The sequence below is a fragment of the Arachis ipaensis genome, chromosome B2 (genome assembly GCF_059453495.1).
Source record: "Arachis ipaensis isolate K30076 ecotype BB chromosome B2, ASM5945349v1, whole genome shotgun sequence".
Taxonomy (NCBI): domain Eukaryota; kingdom Viridiplantae; phylum Streptophyta; class Magnoliopsida; order Fabales; family Fabaceae; genus Arachis; species Arachis ipaensis.
The window spans coordinates 117,091,767-117,118,913 of record NC_142437.1 but is presented as its reverse complement, the minus strand read 5'-3'; the positions used below and the strand labels follow the sequence as shown (position 1 = coordinate 117,118,913).

At 32.7% G+C, this 27,147-nt stretch overlaps 5 protein-coding genes across 7 annotated transcripts; 3 read left to right on the top strand and 2 right to left on the bottom strand.

Moving 5' to 3' along the window:
- Positions 1-224: 224 nt before the first annotated feature.
- LOC107625979 (AT-hook motif nuclear-localized protein 1) lies at positions 225-5,174 on the top strand. 3 transcript variants are annotated; one of them, XM_016328731.3, is made up of 6 exons: positions 225-620; positions 1,697-2,126; positions 2,632-2,699; positions 3,068-3,199; positions 3,977-4,138; positions 4,465-5,174. In XM_016328731.3, the coding sequence occupies exons 2-6, from the start codon at positions 1,745-1,747 to the stop codon at positions 4,768-4,770; spliced, it is 1,050 nt and encodes a 349-aa protein (XP_016184217.1). In that variant the 5' UTR covers positions 225-620; positions 1,697-1,744; the 3' UTR covers positions 4,771-5,174. The 3 variants fall into 3 exon arrangements, with proteins under 3 accessions (XP_016184217.1, XP_016184218.1, XP_016184219.1); XM_016328732.3 differs by having other exon boundaries at positions 583-846; XM_016328733.3 differs by lacking the exon at positions 225-620 and adding an exon at positions 837-1,580.
- Positions 5,175-5,377: 203 nt separating this feature from the next.
- Positions 5,378-7,734, bottom strand: LOC107625978 (pentatricopeptide repeat-containing protein At1g10270-like). Its single transcript, XM_016328730.3, has one exon. The coding sequence runs from the start codon at positions 7,658-7,660 to the stop codon at positions 5,846-5,848; it is 1,815 nt and encodes a 604-aa protein (XP_016184216.1). The 5' UTR covers positions 7,661-7,734; the 3' UTR covers positions 5,378-5,845.
- A 99-nt stretch (positions 7,735-7,833) lies between these two features.
- On the top strand, positions 7,834-10,621 carry PBF1 (N-terminal nucleophile aminohydrolases (Ntn hydrolases) superfamily protein). Its single transcript, XM_016328729.3, has 7 exons — positions 7,834-8,044; positions 8,148-8,255; positions 8,472-8,553; positions 9,389-9,518; positions 9,593-9,735; positions 9,824-9,910; positions 10,242-10,621. The coding sequence occupies exons 1-7, from the start codon at positions 7,998-8,000 to the stop codon at positions 10,314-10,316; spliced, it is 672 nt and encodes a 223-aa protein (XP_016184215.1). The 5' UTR covers positions 7,834-7,997; the 3' UTR covers positions 10,317-10,621.
- Positions 10,622-10,952: 331 nt separating this feature from the next.
- On the bottom strand, positions 10,953-14,337 carry LOC107625976 (DUF1499 family protein). The gene is made up of 7 exons (XM_016328727.3): positions 14,113-14,337; positions 13,957-14,013; positions 12,776-12,901; positions 11,915-11,984; positions 11,614-11,700; positions 11,402-11,515; positions 10,953-11,204 (listed from the first exon to the last, which is right to left on the bottom strand). The coding sequence occupies exons 1-7, from the start codon at positions 14,274-14,276 to the stop codon at positions 11,151-11,153; spliced, it is 672 nt and encodes a 223-aa protein (XP_016184213.1). The 5' UTR covers positions 14,277-14,337; the 3' UTR covers positions 10,953-11,150.
- Positions 14,338-21,367: 7,030 nt separating this feature from the next.
- Positions 21,368-26,838, top strand: LOC148575344 (ATP-dependent DNA helicase 2 subunit KU80-like). Its single transcript, XM_088503956.1, has 12 exons — positions 21,368-21,486; positions 21,683-21,775; positions 21,899-21,950; positions 22,756-22,887; positions 23,123-23,529; positions 24,744-24,958; positions 25,062-25,257; positions 25,363-25,569; positions 25,725-25,892; positions 25,969-26,274; positions 26,386-26,510; positions 26,613-26,838. Exons 1-12 carry the CDS (start codon positions 21,472-21,474, stop codon positions 26,647-26,649), a joined length of 1,953 nt encoding a protein of 650 aa, XP_088360082.1. The 5' UTR covers positions 21,368-21,471; the 3' UTR covers positions 26,650-26,838.
- The last annotated feature ends 309 nt before the right edge of the window (positions 26,839-27,147 follow it).

Sequence of the window (27,147 nt, the reverse complement as noted above, 5' to 3'; positions counted from 1 at the left end):
ACTTAAATTCCCTAGCGTGGCATAACAAAAAATTTGAGAGTGCAATGAAGGGCATAAATTATTATAACCTATGGTCTTTAATTTTGAGAAAAAAGACAAAAAGCAGGTCAGCGAAAACATAAAGGTTAGGCCGTCCAACACTACCTTTGCAGCTTTAAATGGGAAAACTAATTAATATGTGTAAGAAAATAATAAAAGGTATCACTTTATTACACTCTAATTTCAATCACTTTTTACAAATTTACCATACTAACCATGCTACCAAATACTTAATTTTTGTTTTTGATAAAATTTATAATTGCCCCTACCCGGACTCCAAATTGTTCTTAACCAAATTGTATTTATCGGGTTTAGCAATTTATTCAAACCAAAAAATTAAAAAAAATTCTTAATCTTGATATATCTTACTAATATTTAAACATACTTTACTATCACTCTTGTTTTATCTTTGGTTTTTTCTCCTTGCCTTATTAATTATTTTCTTTAAAATAAATTTATTATATTGTAACAGTAGCATTTATTTCAAAGCTTTCCAAAACTTTTCTTTTTACAACTTTGAATTCTAGCAGCTTTGGAAAAACCAACCAGCCAACGAGTTTTTTTTCACCACCTGAAAATTTGTAAGTTGCTTTGAATTTCTGGAACCATCACCATTATTGCTCATATACATATATAATATATATTTTTTTTTAATTATTTTTTCTCTGTTTGTAAATTTTTAATTTTTACTTTCTGGGGTGAGAGTGAGTTAAGTAAGTTTTTGTTTTGAGCTGAAAAAGAAATCTGAATAGAAGGTTTTTCAGCTTTAGAAGAAGCTTGCTGAAGTGTGGAAAATCATAGTGACAGGTCATGATCTTTGCATTCTGAAGAATATCCTCAGCATGATGTTGATATGCTTTCTATAAAGATTATAAGAAGCTTTGGCTTGAAATTTTTTTATTTGTGTGTTTTTTTTTGTTTTATTTTTATTTTTTGGTTTTATATTACCATTTTTATTTTCTTGAGTATCAGTTTTCTGTCTTTCAAAGTTTAGCAAAATGTTTTTATGAAGCAGATTTATGAGTTTAGCAAAAGGGTTTATAATTGTTCCTCTGTTTTAGTTTTGAGTTACCAGGTTGGGAAATATTTGGAGCAAAGATTTTTTTTTTTAATTATTATTTGTTTTTTTTAATTATCATTTTCAATAAATTTTCTTGTCCAAGTGGGTTTATTTGAATTTTTAAAATTTTGTATTATTTTTTCTTTTATTGTTTAATATATATTCCCCCCTCTTCCCTTTACTTTGTCTTATGTTTTGTGGTAAATTTCTGGTTTTAGTATTTGAAAAACTCAGCAAGTATTAAACTTTCAAAGATAATAGTTTATAACAAAGATAAAAGAAGTTAACTTTGATTCAAAATAACTGCATTTCTTTTTAATGATTCAATGTATAGCTAAATTTCCAAGTTGGATCTCTTGATAAAGATGGTGAGAATAGCTTCATGTGAATCCAAAGTTTGAGTCTTTTCTTAACATTGTATCTCATCTCTGAGACCCTTTGATGGGTTTTTCAGTGTGCCTTTTGAAGCATGCTCTAGAAGGTTTTAACTTTTAATGCATTGATGGGTTTGGTTAAAAGTTATGATTTTGGTGATGAGAATGATAGTAGTAACCCATGTGATTTCTAAATTTTCTATTTTGATTTCTGGGGTTTCAGGTTTGTGTTTGGTTATATAGAAATTTGGGGTGGTAATTTGATATATGCATGGAAGCTAGAGAAGGCATTAGTTCCGGGGTTACGGTGATAGGGGCAGAAGCTCCATCAGCATATCATGTGGCACCAAGGAGTGAAGCTCCAAACCAGGTTCATGTGCCTGAGGGAGGCACGGCAGCTGTGGCTGCGGCTGCGGCTGCTGCTGCCGCAGCCGGGGTTTCTCCGGTGAGTGTGGGGATAGATGGATCGACGGTTAAGAAGAAACGGGGTAGACCGAGGAAATATGGGCCGGATGGATCTGTCACTATGGCATTGTCACCATTGCCACTCTCATCTTCAGGTCCACATTCAAATGACTTTTCATCCGGTAAACGGGGGAAATCGAAGGGGGCGGAGTACAAGCAGTCGAAAAAACTTGGGTTTGATCAACTAGGTAATGGTCTTTTTTGTTAGAATTTTCAAGTTTGAATAGTCTAGCCTCACATCAATTCACTGAATTAAATAAATAGTGTCCTGCTTTATAGTTTCTCACTTGATTTGTTCATTTGAATATACTACTTGAACACTCTTATGCTTAATGCTCTAATCCAAACTAAGTATGTAACCTAAATGTCATGGACCATGGTTTATCAAGTGAATTTCATTTGACAAAGTTCCTTGATCTTCCTTGTTTTTGTTAGAGATATAACCATTTATGTGCCACTTTCTCTCAGCTTAAGCTTTTGGGAGAAGTGATTTCATGACAGTTTTGATACATGCAATGAACGAAATGCATCGTTCTTATTTTTAGATAATTTATTGAACTCATCCTTGTATATGGAAAGCTTTTGCAAAACTAGCAATGAATTAATGTGCATTGTTGTTTCCATGCATTGAAGCGAGCCGATTTTTTTCATGGTTTTCCGAATTTCTTAATCTATTATTTGGTGCTTGTGTAGGTGAATATAATGCATGTGCTGATGGTACAAACTTTCTGCCACATATCATCACTGTTAATGCTGGAGAGGTATGCTTCAGAGGGGGTTAGGGGACAGGACAATGGTTTTTGCTTCATTTAGTTCATATAGGTTTGCCTTGAAATTTATCTCTTAATATCCTTTGTTGTATACTTACCCTTATGGATCCATCATACATGAATGTGTATAAATATCTAATGTCTTCAACTTCAAGTTTCTGAAATTGGGTGAAGTTCAAAACTGATATTCTTAACAGAAGAGAAAAAGCACAAGCACAAGCACAATGTTTTGTATTTATGAAAAAATCTTCATCCATACCTTCCCATTCTGCATATTTTATGATGTGATGTTTAATCTTTCCTTATGAGATGAGTAATGAATAATGATGTTATTTTCCTTTACCGTCTCATCGGCACAGGACATTACCATGAAGGTTATATCGTTTTCTCAGCAAGGACCGCGAGCTATATGCATCTTATCTGCTAGTGGTGTAATTTCGAATGTCACTCTTCGTCAACCTGATTCTTCTGGCGGCACTTTGACCTATGAGGTGAAGCAGAGTAGCCATTGATTAAAGTTCACTTCTATTTCTTTTTTCCCAAACCTTCATTTTACCAATGATATGCTTATTGATAAGGTTCAGTTGCTTATGTGATACTTTTAGTGTGTGTTCGGAATACCTTGAGAATACAATTCTCTCAAGAAAAGAATTCTTTTCTTTGGTCTGGAATACAATAAAAGTGTCATTTTCAATTCTCAAGAGAATTCCAATTCTCACATTAGTGTTCAAACTGCAATTCCATCATTACTAAAGATTGAAATGTCAAAATTGTCCCTAATAAATAAATAAAGACAAATAAAGAAACCACAAGGACAAAATAGTAAAGAACACATAATTCATTTCATTCATGCAATTAATTGTTCCCAATCATGGATTTGAATCTGAAATAGAATTCTTTTCTCACTTTAATGCTTTCCAAACACACTCTTAACTCATTAGTCATTGCTAAAGTTGGTGATGGTGGTTCTAAATCACTTCCTTGATCAGCAGCTATGAACATAGGCTTTGCAGATAGTAATAGGATTAGTAATTTTTTATATTCAGAACCAGAACTTTGACATATCAATATGTAGCAGAAATATAATAACTTATACTGCCAATTGATTCGCACTTTAATCATAGAAAGATAAGGATTGGTAACTGATGATCATATGGACCTAGCTTTCTTCAGTGGTCTAAGAACTGCGGTTCTTTATGTGATTGTTGACATGAATTCATCATGGTGCTAAAAAATGATTCTTCACCTCACTTCTTTAACTTCTGTAGGGCCGTTTCGATATACTTTCTTTGTCGGGATCGTTCATGCCTACTGACAACCAAGGAACACGAAGCAGGACGGGTGGAATGAGTGTCTCGTTGGCAAGCCCTGATGGTCGTGTTGTAGGTGGTGGTGTTGCCGGACTTCTAGTAGCCGCTAGTCCGGTGCAGGTTAGCATTCCGCCATACTTCCCATTTAGGATATACTCAAACAATGTTATTATGTATTAGTTTTTGTTTTCATATCTTTGAAAAATGAACTATCGATTTCCCCCTAGACCCTTAACAATATAGGGACATCAAGATATAGGTTCAATATAGGTTCAAATCATAACATATACTGTAATGTGTTATGTATATTCCTGTGGAGTTTTGCTGATAAAATGTTTATTTTCTATTATATTTTTTGGTGAAACAAAATTGTAGAATGTTGCTTTCTTTATAAAGAAGAGATTTTTCTTCCTCGGTTAAGAAAATTGGTCAATGCACTTTTTCAGGTGGTGGTGGGAAGTTTCCTGCCAAGCAACCAACAAGATCAGAAACCAAAGAAGCTGAAGCCAACCGATTATTCCACGCCCGTTGTTACTCCGGCAGTCATCTCGATGTCTTCCGCACCAAGTCACCCGAGCAATACTGAGAAAGATGATCATGTGATGGGTGGTGCACACCATGTGATGCAAAACTCATCATCAAACCTTACCCCTTCTCCCTTCAGAAGAGAAAATTGGGTGAACATGCACTCCATGCAACAAGACTCAAGAAAGTCGGCTACCGACATCAACATATCTTTGCCAGATAGTTAAAGAGAAATGTTATCTGTATTCACTTATTCTCGTACATGTAACACGACTCGGATAGTTAGGTTGATGCATCACCAATCAAGTCTTCACTGACAAAACAAAACAAAGGGTTCATTACTGAGTTATCAATTTGAGTGTCTTTTACAATGTTCTCTCTATTATTATATGTCCATTAAGATTGTTCCAAAACATTGTTGTCTGATGTTTTATCACCACCATAGCATGATTTAGCTCACTACTATTCTTATTATTTATTAAGAATGTTGTAGTTAGGTAGAGTATTCTGATTTGTCGGCTGATTAGGTAGATGCTGCACTATGTATGCAGTTTTATGAGTAGGCTAATTTGAATGTAACGAAACAAGCTTGTTTGCCTTTTTATTTATGATTTTTATTCAAACTTGTTTACCTATCTTTCTTATTGCTTATTTTCATTTTTTTTATTAATGTATGAATACTACTAGTACTCCCACTACTCCCAGTTTATTGGGTACTGTGCAACACTAGTAGTATTCATACATTAATATTTTTTATTTATTATTATTATTATTATTTAGGCTCTCAAGGTAATATCTTCGATCATCATTTCAGCAAAAATATAACATCAGTAATACAACATATAAATCTATGCCAGACATTAAATTAAAGGTTGAGCTACAAGAATAAATTAAAACATGCCCATATCCCATGAATTATCATGGACTAATATATCAAAATAGATCCTTCTATCATCATCTATAATCTCACGAATGCCTAGTAATTCTGAAGACCATAATTCAGCATCAATAGACACAAAAAGATACTGTAATGATAAATCACCTCTTCTTTCAATTCAAAAGAGAACCAGGATCACTAAGTTTACTTGAACTCCAAAAATCAAGCAGCTACTTGTTCATGACTTCTAGAATGTGATAAAGGGCTCCTGATGATGGATGATGAGGTTCAGTTGTCTGCGAATATAGTCCAGGGGATGTATAGTGGTGGGGCGACATTTGATTTGCAGCTCCATATGATGGAGGAGTAGATCTGGAAATCTGAGGAGTTGCTCCTGACTCTGACACAGGCTGATATTGTCCTCCTTAAGAAGGTGGATAATTCCCCGGCATTTGCCGATGTCCGTATGGTGTTCCATAAGGTTGATGTCCTGCTATTTGTGGTGGAGGGCCAGAAGGCGGACTATGCCCTCCTGCCGTTTGAGGTGAGGATCTTGGTGGTGGTGTTGGTGGACGGTATCCAAATCTGTTCATGTTTAGCAGTCTCAGAATCTCCTCCTCCCTCCCAGCCTTCCGGAAAGTCTCCATCAAATATGTCTGCAAAGGAGAAGTAAGGCCGATGCCATACCTTATAACCTCATTAAGCAACTCTTGGCTTTTATCCAGCAAACCATTACTGCATAGACCCTTGATCACAACCTCATAGCAAGTAGGATCAGGTTTAGGATCTTTTTCTCCCATCTTACTCAAAATTTGAGCACAGTCAATAGCTTTGCCATTCTTAATCAATTCATCAAACACCCTATTACCAAAGCTTGCAACCACCCTTAGACCGGCATCCACCATTCTATGGAACACCCTCAAAGCATCATCAATCCTCTCCATCTTCAAGTATGCCTCAATCAAAGTCCTATGAGTTGGCACATCAGGGCTCAAAGATTTCGAGCACAGCTCTTCAAATAGTGTTTCCGCTTCAGACAGCATTCCATTCTCACAAAACCTAGCAATAATATTATTGTATCCTGCAACGTCCATAGCAAAAGGCTTCGAATTTGCCCTGGTCCCAACCTTCTTAAAAGTGGCAAGTGCTTCTCCAAACTTCCCCAGCTTAAAACACTCGTTGACCATTATATTGAAGGTATCCGAGTTCACAGCTTGAAAGTTCGGAGGAGTATGATTATCCAACATCTGATGAAACAAAGCCCAAGCCTCCGTACTCTTGCCGTACTTGAACAAGACCTCCAACAAGACATTGCAAGTAGCGGGCGTCATTCTAAACTCGCGATCCAATAAGGATTTGTAAGACTCCATTGCCTCCTTATCTCTACCCTGCTTGAAGTACCACTCCATGTAAGTAGCATTGACAACCCCATCATACACCAAACACCTCTCTTTCAACTCATCAAATAGTTCATTGGCCTTGTCAAGATTCCCCAAGTTAAGGAAACCAGAAATCAGATTATTGTACACCAGAGAGTCGGCACCGTGGCCTTTAGTCAGCATCTCACGCAAGAGATCGACGGCCTCGCCAATGCGGCCGGCGTCGATGAGACCCTTAGTGAGATGGCGATAGGACACAGGGGAAGGGCTGAAAGGGGCATTGGCAATGACATGGCGATAGATTTGGATCGCCACGTCAACGTTCCCCTCATCACAGTGGGTGTTGATTAGGTTATTGTAGGAAACGATATTGGGAACAATATTTGACTGGTTGAAGAAAAAGTGAAAGAGAGCGATGGCTTCTTGGTACCTCTTGGCACGGTACATGGAGGCAATGATGGCGTTGCAGGTGAAGACGGTGGGGCGGGTGACGGAGAACACGGAGTGGCGGGCCACGGCGGAGGCGGCGTCAAGGTCGCCGGCGCGAATTAGAGACTGGACGCGGTTGTGGAGGCTAAGGCGGGGCCCGACGAGGGCGGAGGTGGAATCCGGGAGGCGTGGAGCGTTGGGGTCACGGGAGGCGGCGGATTGATGAGGAGGAGGACGAATCGCATTCAGGGGAGGCTCGATGCGAAGGCGGCGCTTGCGGCGGCGGCGCTCTGCGGCTGCTTCTTCGGCGGAGGAGAACGCGAATGAACGACTCTGTGAAGTGAAAGGGAAAGGGCGAGAATCACAAATGGCAACATCTTGGAGCGTCGACAAACGGCGGAGGGAGCGGAGGAGGAGGCGGTAAAGCGGCATCGTTTCGTTGTTGGTGTGACCGTGTGACGACTAGGTGAAAGAGAGAACCAAGCACTCACTCTACTAAGAGTTGCGTTTTTTTGTTCTTTTTGGGTCTGTCGATTTATTTCGTGACTCTTTCCAAAGAGGCCCAATTAGTTCAAAAAAGCCCATTCTATAAAAAAGAACACTGTGTCACTTTTCGGAGAGAAAAAAAAAGAGAGCTCGTCACTTTGCTTTCGTGCTAGCAAAGACAGATCGAAAACCGAACCCTATTAGACTGAAACATTCACAAAAAACCCCAACACTCATTCTTCTTCTTCAACTTTCATCGCTGTGACTCTCTGATTCAACAACGATGACGAAGCAGCACGCTAATTGGTCTCCCTATGACAACAATGGAGGGTACTTCTCTCTCCCTTTTTTGGTTCTCAGTTGCAGTTTTTTGTTAGGGGAATTTTTTTTGTCTAATTAATTATTAATTATTATTAATTTTTGCCTTTAATAGATCCTGTGTTGCGATTGCCGGAGCTGATTACTGTGTTATCGCAGCGGATACAAGAATGTCCACTGGTTACAACATCCTCACTCGGGAATACTCCAAAATCTCCCAATTGTATGTGCAACCTAATTATTACTCTTAATTCATGATTAAGTATTATTATTTTTTTTAATTTTTTAAAATTTGGTGGGTTATTTTATACTTGAGAGCTGCATGAACTGTTAAATTGTTAATTGGGCAAAGTTTCCTTGATGTTTATGTGTGTGGTTATGTTAATATCGTTTGAGAATATGAATTGGAGTTTTTTTTTTTCCTTTAATTTTGCGGCAGAGCTGAGAAATGCGTTATGGCTTCTTCGGGCTTTCAAGCTGATGTTAAAGCTTTGCAGAAGGTGTTGTCTGCTAGGCATTTGGTGAGTCAACATTCTCAACTATTGTAATTTATTTACCAAAGATGTTTATTTTGCGTGTGAGTTCTTTCAAGTTAGCAACTGCTGTGTCAATATGCTTATTAATCTCTTAGTATATGTTCTCCTAGGAAGCTGTTTGTGTTTACTAAGTTAATAGTTGAAATGCTGTTTCGGATTCAAGCTCTTCTAGGCTGGCCGCTGGCATAGCAAGTTAGATATTATGTTTCTACGTTTAATCCCATCATTGTATGGTTTGTTGTTTTATTTCTTAGATTGTTAGATATCTCAGTTCAGATTAAGTTGGATGAATGAACTTTTCTTGGTTGAGTTGTTTTCAATCTTTCTGTGCTGAAAACTATTATCTTCAACCATTAGAGTTGAAGCAGTACATTGCGACCACTTGTTTTGCATCGTAAGTTGAATTGGATTTGAAGCTGTTAGGAACTGATTTGACATTTATTAATTATATGAGAGCTTTCATTCTTTTTATTTGGACCAAATACATTTTCTTTTCTGACCATGTAATCATGTATTCAAAGGTTTGGAAACTATGGTATTAGGATTAGGCTGGTTTCAGTTATTGGAATTTCCATTGTCTATTATCAATTTTCAAAAAGCTACTATGCAGTCAAAGATATCTATGAATTGATTCCATGTGCATTTAGATATGCTTGAATTGAATAGTTTTGTTTCCCTGAAGGACACGCTGTATCGATTATGTTGTTAGATGCTAGTAGTGAAAATGAGGAAACTGCAGAATTGTATTTATGAATTGTTTTGTACTTTTTGTGGGAGCTGCGTTGGTACTGAAATGATTGTCTTTTTCATTTGAATGCAGATTTATCAGCATCAACACAACAAGCAAATGAGCTGCCCTGCAATGGCTCAATTGCTTTCGAACACTCTCTATTACAAACGTTTCTTCCCTTATTATTCTTTCAATGTCTTGGGTGGTCTTGACAATGAAGGTACACTATATCTACCCTTCTATGTTTGTCCATGTACCATTGTTTTATTTGCTAATAACTTAAACCTGAAATAGGAAAGGGATGTGTTTTCACGTATGATGCTGTTGGTTCATATGAGAGGGTCGGCTATAGCTCTCAAGGTTCTGGTTCAACACTCATTACACCATTTTTGGATAACCAACTGAAGTCTCCCAGCCCACTCCTATATCCACCTGTGGTAAAGTTCTGAAATTAATACTTCTCTTGAAATGTTTGATTCTCTAAATTTCAGTTGATATCTATGCGACAATTTTGATATCTTGCAGGATGCTGTTACTCCATTGGCTGAAGCAGAAGCAGTCGAGCTGGTCAAAACTGTTTTTGCATCTGCAACCGAGAGAGATATATACACTGTAAGTTTGTATAACATTTGTAGCTTGCCATTCAGTAATTCTTAATGGTATGGAAGTGCATCTTTGCAAATTCTATGAATTTGATTTTGAAAATTCCTTTCCAAAACTTGTTCCATTGATTTCTACTCACAGTTGTATACGCTCTACGCTTGTATAGCATTGCTATGGGTAATATGCAATACAGTAATTCTTAACGGTACAGAAGTCCATCACTGCAAATTGTAGGATTTTGTTTCTCAAAAATCCTGTCTAAAGTTCATTTCGTACTGTATAGCACATCTGTTTGCCACACGTGAATAAACTTTGTTGCTAACTTTTATTCTTTTTACAGGGAGATAAGGTTGAAATTGTCATCCTAAATGCTAGTGGTATCCATAGAGAGTACATGGATCTAAGGAAAGATTGATGCTCTACAATGAAATGTTCTGTTGGAGGTGCTGGATTTGAATTGAGAATGTTTGAAATACTGTATGTCATGGTTGATATTTCCCATTAGGCAAAGTTGAGAAAAGCGTTTCCAGTGTGGAACCAATTCAAGGAAGTGCTAGTTTGTTTACATTATAACTAGAGTACTAGATTTTGCTTTCAATTAAATTTGCATTGGATATTATCCAATCTTTATTAATGCAAATCCACTGTGTTGTAAAAGATTATGAAATTTGATCATGGTATTATCTCAGCAAAATCTAATCAGCTCTAACTGGTGTTTTATACAGTGTGCTTTACTTGGTTTATGCATACAAATTCATATGGCTAGAAGCATGTAGTTCAATTTGACAAATGTTTGAGCATTGGTGCTACTCTTTGTGTTTGGTTAGGGATTAAAAGTGATAGGTGCATGAAGAAAATTACTCTGAAACTTGATTCATTGTGCTGAATACCTTTATTCCTTACGTAAAGGCACCCTTGCTATTTATTTTTGATATAGAAGAAAAAGTGCTAGTTCAATTTACTTAGGTAATCCAGCATGGGATTTTGACCATTTTGTCAATAAAAGAAATGCAAAACCATGATGGAAACTCGTAGTGAAAGAATCGATCAATTGGAAAAACAACCAAGATATTTATTTCATTCCTTGAACAAGGGTTACATTTGTGCACTCTGTGAGTTCTGCAATTCAAATGAACAAAGACATGTCTTCCATTCAATGGTTCAATAGGTTATGGTCTGATAAAAAAAATTATTCAAGTTGAACTCGAGTTCTTGTTGCGATTGATTATATGATTTCTATATAGGTTGCTTATATCGTCTCTGCAGATGCCCATCCTCTCTTCTCCAATTCTTGTCTCAATGCCTGCGGTTAAGAAAGAAGTTTTGATCAGGAAGTGATTGTCTACTTTTCCACCTCATCTTTTAACCAAATTTATACAATTACTTATAGTTTATCTTAAGTAAAAAATAAATTACATGAGATCCTTTATCATGTCAAGTGTATGATTAAAGTTTTGCAATGGAGAAGATCCCCAAAACCAAACAGTTATGAATTTTTACCTTAATTCTTTTCTTATTTGCATCAAAATCAAAGTTTCCAACCCTTGATGCGGATCGATACTCCACTGTTGAACCCTTACCAGGAGGAAACCAGAACTCAACATCATCTACAAACTGAAGAGGAGAGAATTGGAATTAAAGCTGGTTTCAGAAACCATCCAAATGCACAAAAGGTTTACTTTTATTTATTTTCAATCTAGAATTGCACATACCCCCAAGATTGAGTACTCCACTCTGATATAGTCCTCTTTCCTTTCAACTATTCGTGGTGTAAATTTGTCTGCTGGTGTTGATTCTATCTGTGAGATTATCATTATGCATTGGCATAAGGTTTACTTCAATCAAATAAAAAAGTGAACATTGATGCATACATTGATACATTTTGATTCATTAGTAATAATGTAATATAGAAAATATAAAATGGATATAGATATGTTTTTCTGAAAACCTAAAAGACCCTTATAATCCAAAGGTAAGAACCATGATTATTGAGTCAGATTTATCATTTATTACCACATCTATCAGTTCCTCCATTGCCTCTTCCCTGCTTATAGGATTTTTCCTACCTTCAGGGTTATAATTCCTGTAACAAAATTAAATTTTTAGACAAGTGACAACATGATTCATGTATTGGTAATTGCACAATAAAGTATTAAATTTTGTAGGGCCAAGCTACAGAAGAAGTAAACTAAACAAAACAAAAAACAATAAGTGGTAAAGTACACTATTTCACCGACCCATGTTTATTTTAATATTCGTCAATGTTGAACAGCTCAAACCAACAAACATTACTCATCAGCTACACTAAACTCACGTGGCGCAAAGTTTGAGAATTGATAAACTATTGGGAATGCAACAATTCAATGTAATGCACATGGATACGCCATCCGAGATTCCTTTGGTACTAATTACTAAACCAAGTTTATTATCTCCTAAACATTGATGGAGAAGGTGAAAATAGAAACACTTACAAAATCTTGAAGCATATTGTTTAAACAACATTTTCGATCACTCAGTTAATTTATAAAGTTCAAACGTTATATTAAAAAAGAGTGGTCATAATATGTTTTATGAACACACAAGTATTTTTCATATAAACCCTCTTCAAAATGCTACTATTGTGTTTTATGACAAACATAAGTTGTAGGATTATGATACTCTCATGTTATGATGTTATATGTTCATGAGATAAAATTCCACTCAAACAAAATTGATAACAAAATTTGGGTTTTTCTCTTTCATAGTTTCATATAAATTGTTCACATGTTATTGAAATCTATGCTAAAAATAGAACATTATTCTAATTGCAGCTAATTATTAAGTACTAGAAAACCAATAGTTAGATTAACATACACAAAAAGAAGGGAACTTTACCAAGGAGGAGCATAATGGATGGTATCAGTGATATTCTCAGATGTTGATATACAATTCTTAGTTGCTGGACACAAAGCTAATGATGGAGGATTTTTCTGCACTCCAAGATAATCAGGCTTTTTTCCACTGCACAAAAAACCCCTTAATTCTCAATTCTCATCACTCAAATATGCAATAATGGAAAACAAATCTTAATTTAGGATATTCCAAATTTGCATTAAAATAATAATATAATAGAATAAAATATCGTTTTTGTCTCCAACGTTTGGGGTAAGTCTCAAAGTTGTCCCTAACGTTTGAATCGTCTTATTTAAATTTCTAACATTTCAAAATTGACTCAATGTTGTCCTGCCGTTAGGAATCTGTTAACGAAATTGACGGCGAGACAAAATTAAGACGATTTTGAAACGTTATGGATTTACATGGAACGAATACATTAGGGATAAAAATGATACATAAAAATAAATTTTATTTTTATCCTTCAATAATATCAACTTTTTACGGTACATATTTATTCAATTATTTTTTAATCATATCTAAGTAAATTACACTTAATCACATTAATTTTATTCTAAAGAAATTTATTTTTTTTATAATTTTACTCTTAAAAATGTTTACTCATCATAAAATGTTTGTAGAATGACTAGTACATAAACTTATGAGAAAAAAATGATACATATACAATAAAATAATATGATTCTAGCCATTTTACAAACATCTCATGATGAATAAAAATCTTTAAGAGTAAAATTATAAAAAAAATAAATTTATTTAGAATCAAAGTAATGTGATTAAGTCTAATTTACTTAAATGTGATTAAAAAATAATTGAATACTATGTACAATAAAAGATTGATATTGGTAAATGATAAAATTAAAATTTATTTCTATGTATCGTTTTTGTCCCAACGTTTTCGTTTTATTTAAGTCCCTAACGTATTAAAATCGTCTCAATTTTGTCCCGCTGTCAATTCCATTTCTAACGACAGAATAACATTGGATCAATTTTGAAACGTTAGGCATTTAAATAAGACGAATTCAAATATTAGGAACAACTCTAAAACTTGCCCCGTTAGAGACAGAAACGATACTTTATTCTAATATAATAAAAAAAGCCAACAACTTCAAATGATGAAAATGGAAAAACAGGAAAAAAAAAAGAACACAGGAGGAGGGAGTTACCTAAAATTGAAGATAGCACCAACGGTTGCTATTTCACTGCTTCTCAATATGAGTTCCCTTCAAAATGGTAAAAAGATTTGAACTTTAGAAATTTCAGAAAATGGGCATTCAAATTCAACAATTTCAATTCAATAACAAAGTGTGGAAGAAGAGAACCTTCGGTTCAAGTTGCTGTTGTTATTGTTGTTGTCTTCATGATTATTATTATTATTCTTGTGACAGAGACTAATACGTAGAAGAGAAGAAGCTTTGTTGTTGTTGTTGGGTTTGGTACAAAACTTGAGGTTGGTGTAGAAGGTGCTGGATGAAGATGCTGCCATTGATGAAGAAAAGAGCTTAAAAAATTGAAAGGTTGTGTTTAGAGCAAAGCATTATATGTATAAGTCACGTGTGTGAATAATATATTCATATATTGCATCTTTAACGCGGCGTTTTGATCATTTTACTTTTTTCTCACACGGAAAAGGGGTTGGCAACTTTGTATTTCTTTTTTATTAATAATAATTAGTTTTTATTCCATTGTAAAAATGTTTTAAACACGTCTCTAGTTACATTACATAATATTAAAGAATCATAGTCATGGTCTCATGTATTGGTTAATGGTCATGGGATAATTGAGTCATTGAGTGGAAGTTAAGCTCTCTTTTTTTTCTTTAATGGCTTTAAATTTGAGTTTTGACAACGGAAAACTTAGTATATTTAGGGAAATAATTAATCACAATTTCTTAAGTTAGTTGAATTTAGAAGAAAGAGAAACAATTATATTTTTTAATTATTTATAGTATTGGTCAATTTCAAGTAATACCGTGATAGTACTTGTTTCTTTTCAACCAATGAATATTCGGACTTCTTATTCTCATACATTTTCTTATATATTAAATAACTTGTCAATGCCTTCTACTTATATTCCTTTCATTGTAATACCTAGGTTAACCCTTTTTATTATATATAAAAAAACATAATTATTCATATTTGATGTAAAAACGATAATAAATAATTAATAAAGTTAGATGTCCGGACGTATTTTAAACCAAATTTTCAACTAAATCATCATGTGTTTCTTTTTTTCATACATATATTTCACACTTCTTTCTTTAACGTCAATATTATTATTGTTGCCATTACGGTCGTCGTCGTCGTTATTATTGTAACTGTTGTTGTTATTATTGTTTAATTTATTCACTTTTTTTTTCTCTTCATCCTCTTTTATTATCATTATTATTATCGTCTTAGTCGTCTTTATTATCTTCTTCTTCTATATATATTCATAAAACTAGAGTATAAAAATTTTAATGCACAACATATAAATTTTGGAGCAGAGCTCAGAAAATTTTAGTATAAAACACAAAAATTTTCGAAAGACCACATGTCGAGACTATCGACACCCAATCAACAAAGTAAAACAAAATACGCACTACAGTCAAAACATTAACACTCAACCAACAAAATACACACAGTTAGGGGTGGCAAAATGGATAGTCCGTCCTACCAAAGACTGCATCAATAAAAAAGCCCATCGTGCGTGTCAAGTAAAGTGGACTCAAAATACTAGTCAGGCCCGGCTTTTATGACGGATTGGCGGGTTAACCTGCTTAACATTTAAAAAAAATAATAAATATATGAAAATTAAAAAATTAAATATAAATAAAAAATAGTCAAATTATAATACAATTTTTCACTATCTTTTTTAAAATTTTTAACTTTAATAAAATTATTCAAAATAATATCTACAAATTGAATCATCTTTATTTTAATAAATAAGTCACATAATTTCAGCATATATATAAAAATGTAAAATAAATAAATAAAGTGAATTACAAAAAGAAGAACAAAAAGAAAAAAAAATGAAAAATTTATGTTTAAAAATTATATGATTGTTAATTTTTGTATAATTAATCACTTTTTTATAATAAAAAAATCTTTGACACCAAAACTCGCAGGTTTAGCGCAGTTTTTCAATATTGACAAGTTCAAAATCATAGCATTTTTCGCTTTTGTTGGCGGATTCGACGAGTTCAGCCCGTTGTGTTACCCCTATGCATAGCACATAAATTTTAGTGCGCAGTACAAAAATTTTTTGAAGACAACATACTAAACATATTGACTTGGCAACTAACAAAATACATTCGCAGTAAAATTTTATGTGTTAGGTGCAAAAAATTATGTGCTATATATAAATGATTTTTACTAAGTTTGTGTGATGTGCAAAAATTTTTGTGGGATTTTTTTATATAAATTAAATAATTCTATTATTTACCGATATAAACAATTTTCAACGTTTTTACCAAATTGCGTCGCATCTCATATTTCGTTTACACTGCATTTCGTTTACAATGAGAACGAAATACGTGTAAAATAAATTCGTTTACACGGTAAACGAAATACATGTAAAATTAATTTGTTTACTGTGTAAAGAAAATACGTAGGATAAATTTTCAGCAACTATAAACGGACGTGCAACCCATTGTTATTCTTCACAACAAGTTCACTACTTCTCCTACACCTTATTTTTTCGCAAATTAGCCATAATGTCTAGTAGTAGCGGATATTTGGTTGTATGTGTGTATCCCAATTGCCTTATGAGAAATGGTGATAATGAGGTCGTGTTTGAGTGTGAGAATCCCATGTTGTTGCGCACACAGCGAGTTGCCTCGTTGTCAGAGCTGAATAGTTTGATATTGAGGAACGTCGCTGATAGTGGGAGAAAAAAGGTCGGACGGGTAGGGTATAGGCTACTAGTACTGGTGGAAAATGAAAATTTTTGATTTTGTTTGTTTTAGCTGCATGGCGACGAGCATGTGCGGCTGATGTTTGACATCCATGGTAGAATCATGGCCGAACAAGTGATGGAGCTCTCCGCAGAGGTTGGTGATGTTGGTGGTAGCGAATCTGGACAGTCGGACTTTTGTGTAGGATGATCCGCCTCTCGCACCACCGTCCATCCATGTTGCTAGTCCGTTGGATGTAATGGATGTTGACAGTGAAGGATCTAACGAGGATTATGTTGCGGATAGCAACGACAGCGATTCGTCACAAGATGATGACGAGGAGGAGCTTGTGCCCGAGATTCCGGTGGAGCCATCACACCGGTATCTTTTGCCGGTCCCGCACCCAATTCCGGCGTTGTCGTCTGTGCCAAGTCATTATCATACGTTGGACATGGATGTGGTGCAAGAGAAAAATCCATTTTTCAACACGGGTGAAGACGATTAAAAGTTAGATGGGGGTCTGGAGTTCAAGGTAGGCCACAGATTCAAAAGCAGAGATGCAGTACTGCAGAGGGTAAAGAATTATAGCATCCGTCGAAGTGCAGAGTACCGAGTACTGGAGTCTGATCGATTAAAGTACCACGTGTGTTGCTGACAACACGAAGCAGGCTGCCCTTAGAGTCTCCGCGTCGCTCTCCGACAGAATCTCGGATATTAGTAAATGTAAATGTCATCTATATTATTAGCCATTACTTTTATGGTAAATGTACACAAACAATCTAGTTTTATTTCTTTAGGGAGGTTCGTAAGGTGGGAGGCGCGCACACGTGTCTAGCTCCCACCGACAGTTGGACAATACTCTCATCTGTCGTGTCATCCTCCGGTGATACAATCCAACCTGTCCGTGAGGATAGCCACCCTACAGGGTACAGTTAGACAAAGCTATCACTTCAAACCCTCGTACAGAAAGGTGTGGATGGCGAAGTAGAAGGTAATTTTTCAGATATACGGTAATTGGGAGAAGTCATACAACAAGATGCCGAAGTTATTGCAGACACTACAGAATTATTGTCCCAAAACAGTATGTAATATCAATGTTGTTCCATATTATAATGGTCACCTCCTGGTGCGTGATTACAGTATGTTTGACAAGGTTTTTTAGACATTTCTTGCCTGTGTGAAAGCCTTCAAATACTGCAAGTCATTCATATCCGTCGATGGTACATATCTGTATGAAAATTATGGTGAAATTTTATTTATGGGAATAACATAGAATGGGAATGGCAACATACTTTCCGTTTGTAATTATGAAATCCGAAATGACAGAGTTATAATCTTTCTTCTTGACCAATCCGATACAATTTGATAAAAAATTTAAAAATTATTTATATCGATAAATAATAGAATTATTTAATTTATATAAAAAAATCTATAATTCGATTCGCTGGTATAATTTTATACATTTAATTTATTATACTTTTCTAATAGAACAAACAACAAAGCCATATACTCGTATATAATTTTACCATTCAGTCAAACCACAAAATTTATTTGTGTTAGATTCATAATATTTTTTGAAAGAACCTAAAATAAAAAATAATACAAATCTAACACAAGAATAATACAAGAGTACTCTTAATATCATATAGTAATTATCAACAAGCAAATATATCAAATAACATAATAATAGAAATATATTAAAATAAAAAATATAAAAAAAAATTAATATAAAAAATAAAAATCACAAATCATTTAGACTAAAAAAATAATTTTATTATAATCATATATAAGGTACAATAGAATCTTAAATAAAACACAAATTATATATATAATTAGCTAAAACACTAAACTTTACAAATAAAAAATAAGATAAAAAGAGTAAAATGCCAAAATTATACCCAAAAATTTATATCGCTAATAAAAATAACTTCTAAAGATACGAATAATGATTTGAAAACAAAACAACCAATAAATATTATATTTTTTAAAAATAATAAAAAAATTTGGTATTTAATAAACACTTTATCCATTTAATTTCAATTTTTGTAGAAACATTTAAATAACTATTAGTATTTAGAAGGTGCACAAAAAGATTAAAGCAAATTTCGATTTTTAGAATATTTTTTAATTTAAAAAAACTTGATTATTCATAATAAAAAATTTGTTTTAAAAAAATTACTTGATATAAAATTACTAAATTTTAAGAATGAAAAGATTTTATTTTTTTAATAATGCTTATGAAAAATTACATTAAAATTTAACTTTTAATTTTTAAAAAAAATATATATTTAATATCTATTTATTTTTGTTGCATTTTTAAAAATTTTTAGAGATTTATTTGTTATTAGTAACTTTTAGAATTATTTTTGTCAACAATATGACTTTTTGAGTATTATTTAATAATTTTACCCAAATAAAAAATACTCAAAATGAGAGCTATTGACAACAATTAGTGAGACGAGACACTGAGACGGGCAAACAAAGACACAATCGTGTTTGATAGATAAGATGTGTACAGAGACATTGTATCCAAAGACACTAAATTAATGTATTTTATGTTCATCCTAATAAAAAGGATATAGAGATACTAACAACAGATACAACTTATTTTTTATTTTTTTCTTTCATTATTCTTGTTAATTTTTTATATTATATTTTTTATTGTAATATTTTTTTCTCAAATTTTTTGAATGAAAAAAATGAGAATAAATTAGATTTTTATAATTTGTTATAGTTTACCACTAAATAGAATACAAAATTTTGTATTTTATAATTTGTATCTTATTATTAATATCTTGTATTATCTTATTTTCAAAAATAAATGCAACAATATACAAAATACAAAGGACAATTTACATAATTAAATTGTTTGGCCTCTAAAATTACACAATTGTAACTTTATAAAATAGAAGACATAAATATATTTTTTCATATCTAACCGCTACCGAGACACGTAATCCGCTACAGGCAGCCGCAGATTACGTTGGTGGAGTGCAATACAGAAATCACTAGAGATAGCGGTTTTTATTGAAGAGAGCTTGTGGGGATGCGAGCGTAAACCACTGGAGGCAGTAATAGTTTACGTTGAGTGGGCATATTTTATGGTGACCAAGCTGAAACGCCACATCTTAATAAATAAAAATTAATTTTTTATTTTTTTCATTGATAAATAGAAAGTATTCAAATTTTTTTTGGAGTTTAAAATAATAAAAAAAATTTAGACTTAGTTAATAGTCAATGATACCCATAAAACATTTTTATTGAGAAAAAAATTTAGAATTAAAAAAAAAAAAAGGTCTTTTTAAAGATTTTTTTTCTTATAAAATTATAAAGTTAAGCTCTCCTTAAAATTCAACCTAACTTTGCTTCATTTTATATATATTTCTTACCTTACCGTTCACATACGTGATATTTAATCCTTCTCATGTATTATTCATGATGTCGTGGTTTATTTGGCATAGCATCAAGGAACTTTTGTTAAGCACCAATTTTTGTTATCCTCTTAAATTTCTAACAAACTTTTGTCTTTTATATTTGTTATTTGTTATATATACGATAATAAAGTATATAAGTTAGAAAAATGTTAAAGCAATCAGAATTTATTAATTTTATTATTATTTAATTATTAACTTAATTATTTTAATTTAGTAATATAATAATATATTTTATTATATATTTTTAAATATTAATAATTAAAATAACAAATTTTATTAATTTTTAAATATTTTTTATTTTTTAATTTTCATTTTATTTTTCAAAAAGTTATATCCTTTTCATTTAAATAATATTAAAAATTTAATTTTTTATAAAAAATTAATTTATAATATTAACATATATGCCCACTCAACGTAAAACTGCTCCAGTAATTTTCGCTCGCAACCCCATCCACATAAATTATTACTGTCAGTAGCGGTTTATACACAACCCTCCTTTAACATAAATCGTTACTGTCTCTAGCGATTTCTGTATTGCACTCCACCAATGTAATCTGTAGCTACTTGCAGCGGATTACGTGTCCCTGTAAATCGCTACTGCCAACAGCAATTTCTATAAAAATATAGAAAAATGTATTTATGTCTTCTACTTTATAAAATTGTAATTGTGTAATTTTGGAGGTCAAACAATTTAATTATGTAAATTATCTAAATAAAAAATTAACTAAAATTTTTGTTAAAGTGGAGTATTCTGTATAAAAATGAAAATTCTATTTCCTTTTCTTTCTCTTACCCTATAATTACTCTTTCACTCTCTGACTCTCTCAGTTACTCTAAAAAAATTTGATTAGGATATTAATAAATAGGTGCAGACCTATAAAGAGACAGCCTCCAAAATGGATTTAGGTCTCACTAAGAAGAGAAAATAAGTCCAATATTTTTCATTTAAGCTATTTATAATATATTGAAGATCTTAAAATAATATTTGATTACATATTATTTATTGAATTTTTTTATTGGTATTTTATCATATGAGGTGCATAAATTATAAATGATATGTTATAAAATTTATTCTTGAAAATTTTGTAATTAACCTTTTATAAATATAGTATATAAGAATAACAATTACACGAAACAAAAAAAACCCTTAAATAGAATTATTATGTGTGAAAATCAAAGCAACCTACAATCCTACATGATGACAACAATCACAACATTACGCAATGGTAGGACACTTGTGACTTTTGGTATTTATAACCATTGAAGCGGGAACAGCAGAAAAAAAAGAAAAAGAAAAAAACGAAGACAAACCATCACCTCAACTTAACACTATACTTTCTTCTTCAAGCTTAAATCTTTCTCTCTGCTTTTCCATGGCTAGGAACAAGGTTATCCAATCATATTCCTTTTTTCCCTTTTTTTTTTTTTATAAAAGAAATAACTTTTCCATTTTCATTGCCAAACTTTAGTCACATAGAGGCTTTGGCCTTTTGGGTTTTTCTGCTCTAATAAAAAGATGAATAACAGAAACCCATTTTTAAAAAATTCAAACTTTAATATGTATTTTGCTTATAATGATCACAGGAAGCTTTGGTTTTGCTGCTTGACGTGGGTCCATCCATGCATTCTGTTATTCCTGTAATTGAGAAGCTTTGTTCCATGCTTGTGCAGAAGAAGGTTTCTATTCATTACTCCTATTGTTATTCTTCACCCACCTTGAGTTTTACTTTTGTTTAGTTGCAACATGCAACAATAACATTGCATGACCCTTTTCGTGTTTTTCTTTTAATTTATGCGCAGCTGATCTACAACAGGCATGATAAAGTGGGAGTTGTGTTATTTGGGACAAAAGGTTCTTACTTTGATCCTTATGATGTAAACAAAAATTGTAGTGTACAATGTTCTCTTGACATTTTTTTACATAACTTGGTGTTAAGTTTTGCATCGAAACAATAATAAGAATTCAGCATTTTCTAGCTTGAAAATGTTTGATCCTCTTCAACATTCTTCTAACTACTAAATAAAGAAAGAATTGCTTGTTTTTTAAAATTTGAAGACATTGAGAGTATCTACAATTCTACATTTTAGTATTTAGGAGGATATATGGCAATGCTTTTGTGATACTATATCATTACTCTCACCATTGATTTTAGTATTTGATCTCTCACCATTGATTTCATAGGTGAGACCAATAATAAATATGAAAGAAAAACTATTCAAGGGTAGAAGATCACACTTTACTCTCTAAAGTGAAATTCAAACTTTAGAGGATCTAAATCCCGATATATAAGTGGATTGTTGTATGATCAAATGAGGCTATTGTTTTTCTATCATGGATAGTAGTTATTTAACGGCTGATAGTAGATTAGTAGAGGTAGAACTCAATAAACATCCCTTGATTAACTTTTAGTAATGATACTGTGATTTTGCTTCTCATTCTTGGGGAATCTTGACACTGTCTGTGTTTAATTGTAATGAGTTTTTGCCATATTGATTTACCATTGTTGATGTTACTTATGCTATTCATATTGTTATGTAGAATCTTCACACTATTGTTGTTTGTTTACTTTGATTCAGTGAGTTATCTTATTTTTTTGTAACGAAGTTTGATCAAATTTAAAGGCCTCCCTCACCTGTGTTTACCTTCAAATTTTCAGAAACTTGTAACGAACTTACTTTGGAAATTGGTGGTTATCGACATGTCGTGGTTTTGAAAAATCTTAAAGATGTGGATGGAGATATGGTTGAGGCTTTACAAAAACTGCCCCGAGGAACTAAAGATGGAGATTGTATCCACAGAGCAATTGGTTTCATACTGTTGAAGCTTTTACTTGTTCAATGTTATGTTTTCCTAGTTGCTACTGATTAATAACCAGACCCTTTATAAATAAAAGTACACTTTGTGCAAGTTCTTTGACTTTAGACTATAATATTACATTAATTTATGTCTCATGTGACAAATATTTTGTTCCATTACTATACTGTCTTTTTACCTTTTTGTGGATACCTTAATTCTGATATTAGTTCTTGATGCTATCGTTGTTGGCATGGATATGCTGATAAAAATGTATCCTAAAGCTAATAAGGTGAAGAAACGACTCTGTCTTATTACGAATGCACAATGTCCAATAAAAGCATCTATGGAAGGAACAAAAGAAGAGCAAGTTACCACCATTGCTAAACAAATGTCTGTCCATGGCACAAGGATGGAAAGCATAATTGTGAGAGGAAAGCTTTGTCAGAAGAAGGCAAATAAGACTACAGCGAATGAGAATCATCGCCTTTTAAATATCTTTTCAGAGGAAACTTCTACAAGGATAGTGTATGTGGGGAATCCAGTTTCTTTGTTTGGTGCTCTTAAAACCCAGAATAAATCCCCACATACAGTTTTCAGAGGTGATCTTGAGCTAAGCTCAAACATGAAGATCAAGGTAAGAATTGTGGTATGATGTATAACATAAGTTCAATTTCTAGGCCTATGATGAAAATGTTTTTGATGTGTCATTGTTCATTGTATTCATTTTTTTTACTCAACCACCATTGATGATAAACCATTTGTTAAAGTAAAAGTTTCTCATTTCCATTGTTATATTAATTTAATTTTTAATAGGTAATGGGCCTATTTACTCTCTGTAAATAAATGATTATGAGTATTTCTAGATCATCCTAAAGTAAATAATTGATAAAAAATTGATAATTTCAATATCTTGGAATCTTAAATGTAGTCAATTCTTGCTTTACTTAATAATTAGGAGAATGATCAATGGAAGGATAATTGTTTCTCAATGATGATTGAATGCTCTAAGTTTGAGTTATCCATGGACAATATGAACCTTTATCCCTGATTAAGTTGGATACTTTGAGCCATGGTGAACTGAGGATACTACTGTTTTTGTTTGCTTCTGTGCTGTGATTTGTGCTGCAAATACATGTTTTATCAGACTAATGATCCACTTATTGTATAAGTGTTTTATAGATTTTATATATTGTCTAGGTCTATTATCGAGACAAATTTTATACCTATAATTATGAAAATATATAAGATTTATTAGTCTATTAGTTTAAAAAACTCATATTTTTATGATGAAGTAATGTCATTTCCATTTATTATTTCAACAACCATGTCATATAAATATTATGTCTTGTCAATTATATTTTATTTCATACAATTAAGTTGTTTATAAAAAATATTTTTTTTATTTTTTTATTTTTTGCATTCTATTTATATGTTTGTATATATTAATGTTATTTCTATTCTTTAGCTGTTTGTGACATAAATTGATATTTTTTAATCCCTACGTAGAATTTTTTTTAATTCCCTACTATTCTTTAGAGTAATATGTTTTACATTGATTAATCCTTGGAATAAAATTCTCTAGAGAATTAGAATTCTATTTCATGTTTTGGTATAAAAAAATAGCATTGATTTCAATTCTAATGAGATTTCAATTCTACTGTATTTGTTTGCTTCTATGTTGTGCTTTGTGAAAATAAGTATCATATTTCTGGTATTGATTCAATTTTGGCTACTGCAATTTGCTATTTTGTTTGTGTGGTTATTTAAATCCAGTTGTGTGCAAAGAACAACATTGTAGAATTGATGATTACTTATTCATGTTTTCATGAAAACTTCCATGATAATCAGGTATGGGTGTATAAGAAAACAATAGAAGAGCTTCCCAATCTAAAGAAATGTTACGAATTTCCTGATATAGCTGTCCCTTCAGATCAAAGGGTCAGAGGTTATCATTATGGTCCTCAAATAGTTCCTATATCGAAGGTCGCGTTGGATGCTGTTAAGTTCAAACCTGAAAAGGGTGTTAAGCTTCTAGGATTTACTAATTCTTCTAATGTATTGAGGTAAAGATCATGTATACAAATATGCTTCATTTGATTTGAGTTTGCTAATGGAGAGTTCTTAATCATTATTCTATTTTCTCTTGTCCTACAATGTCTATTAAAGACACCACTACATGAAAGATGTCAATATCTTCATACCTGAACCGGAAAATAAGAAAGCCATGGTTGCGCTTTCTGCGCTAGCAAGGGCTATGAAGGAAATGAATAAGTTGGCGATACTACGTTGTGTGTGGCGACGGGGACAAACCAAAGTTGTTATTGGGGTCCTGATTCCGAATATATCTGATAAAGAAAATATTGTGAGTTTTGTCAATCTTCTTTTTTCATTTTTTAAGTTGGTTTACTTTCCCTACCTTGATTTGTTTTAAAATGACTTAACATATTCCAAGATCATGCTGTTGCAGCCTGATTCATTTTACTTCAATGTACTTCCTTTCGCCGAGGATGTGCGAGAGTTCCAGTTCCCTTCTTTTAGTAAGTTCCCAGCAGCACTACAGCCGAATCAGCAGCAGCTAGAGGCAGCATCTAACTTAGTAGAAATGCTTGATCTTGCACCATGTGGAAAAGAGAAAGCTTTGCTACCTGATCTTACACCAAATCCAGTCCTAGAGGCATGAATTCGCCCCATTTGTTTGTTTCTAGTTTATTTCCTACCTTTTTATTCTGTTTATTTTCATGTTTCAATTCTCTGTTGACTTTATTTTTTCTAAGAAGGATATGATTTTGACAAGTGGATCTTAAAACACACATTCATAAATCTTTTCAGCGCTTTTATCGTTGTCTTGAGCTGAAGTCGAAGAATCCAGGTGCTGCAGTACCCCCTATTGACGAGACACTCAAGAAAATTACAGAGCCTGATTCTAACCTGGTTTTGAAAAACAAGTCTGTGATAGACTCATTTCGGAGGTGTTTCGAGCCAAATGAAAATCCCAGGGTAAGAATGTACACTTTGCTCTTAGTTGTTATGGTCTGCAAACATAAACAACTTTTACATTCAAAATATCTTGCAGCATAAGAAATTGAGGCGTTTATTGCTTGAGAAGAGTTCTTCTAGCGAAGAAGATGGCAATGGAGACATTACCCCACTGCCTTCGAATCTCATCGAAGGTAAAGTCGAGAGCATCTGCAATCCTACTCCACCCCAAGTTTTTGAAGCCATGTCTGGAAGCAGAAATACTCAAGACTCTGTTGTGAAAGCAATCAATGATACGAGAAACAAAATATTTGAACTGATCGATGAATCAAATGATGGTGATAACTATCCTGAAGCATTGGAATGTTTAACAGCACTTCAAAAGAAGTGCATTGTTGATCAAGTTATCTATCTTACTTCTTATCACACTTTCAATCATCACTTTATATGTTAACTTTTTATTTGAGGTTCATCTTTATATAACTGGTTAAACTTATCTGCATTTTCTCTGAAGGAATCAGAACAGTTCAACAATTTCCTTTGCCGTCTTTGGAACTTCGATAGAAACCTTCATAATTTCTGTGGATATTTTGCTTCTAGAGGACTCACCTTGATCCCCAAAGCAGATTTTTTGGACAGGTTTTTGCATTGTTTTACTTCCTTTGCTTGCATCTTGCATGATTCATTCATTGTTCATTTAATTTTTTTTTTCATAACTCAGTGTTGTGTTTCACCTTACAGCCAAGTTACTGAAAAAGATGAGCCAAAAGTTGAATGATTCCTCAGGTGGATGTGCTGAAATGGGTAGAGCTTTTTGATAATCATTTGTTAAAAATTAGAATAGATTGTCTAATACAGTTATATAAACATTTGTTTTGGAACATTTGGCAAAGTTTGTTTTGGAACATTTGGTTATAGCACTTGATTTTATTAATGAGAAATAGCAAATAGAAAACTTGATATATAATTTATATTTCTTGAGGGTTTTGAATTTAACAAGCAAATACATGTTTTATCATACTAATGATCCACTTATTGTATAAGTGTTTTATTGATTTTATATCTTGTCTAAATCTATTATCGGGACAAATTTTATACCTATACTTATGAAAATATATAAGATTTATTAGTCTATTAGTTTAAAAAACTCATATTTTTACAATGAAGTAATATCATTTTCATTTATTATTTCAACAACTATGTCATATAAATATTATGTCTTGTCAATTATATTTTATTTCGTACAATTTATTTGTTTATAATTTTTTTTTTATTT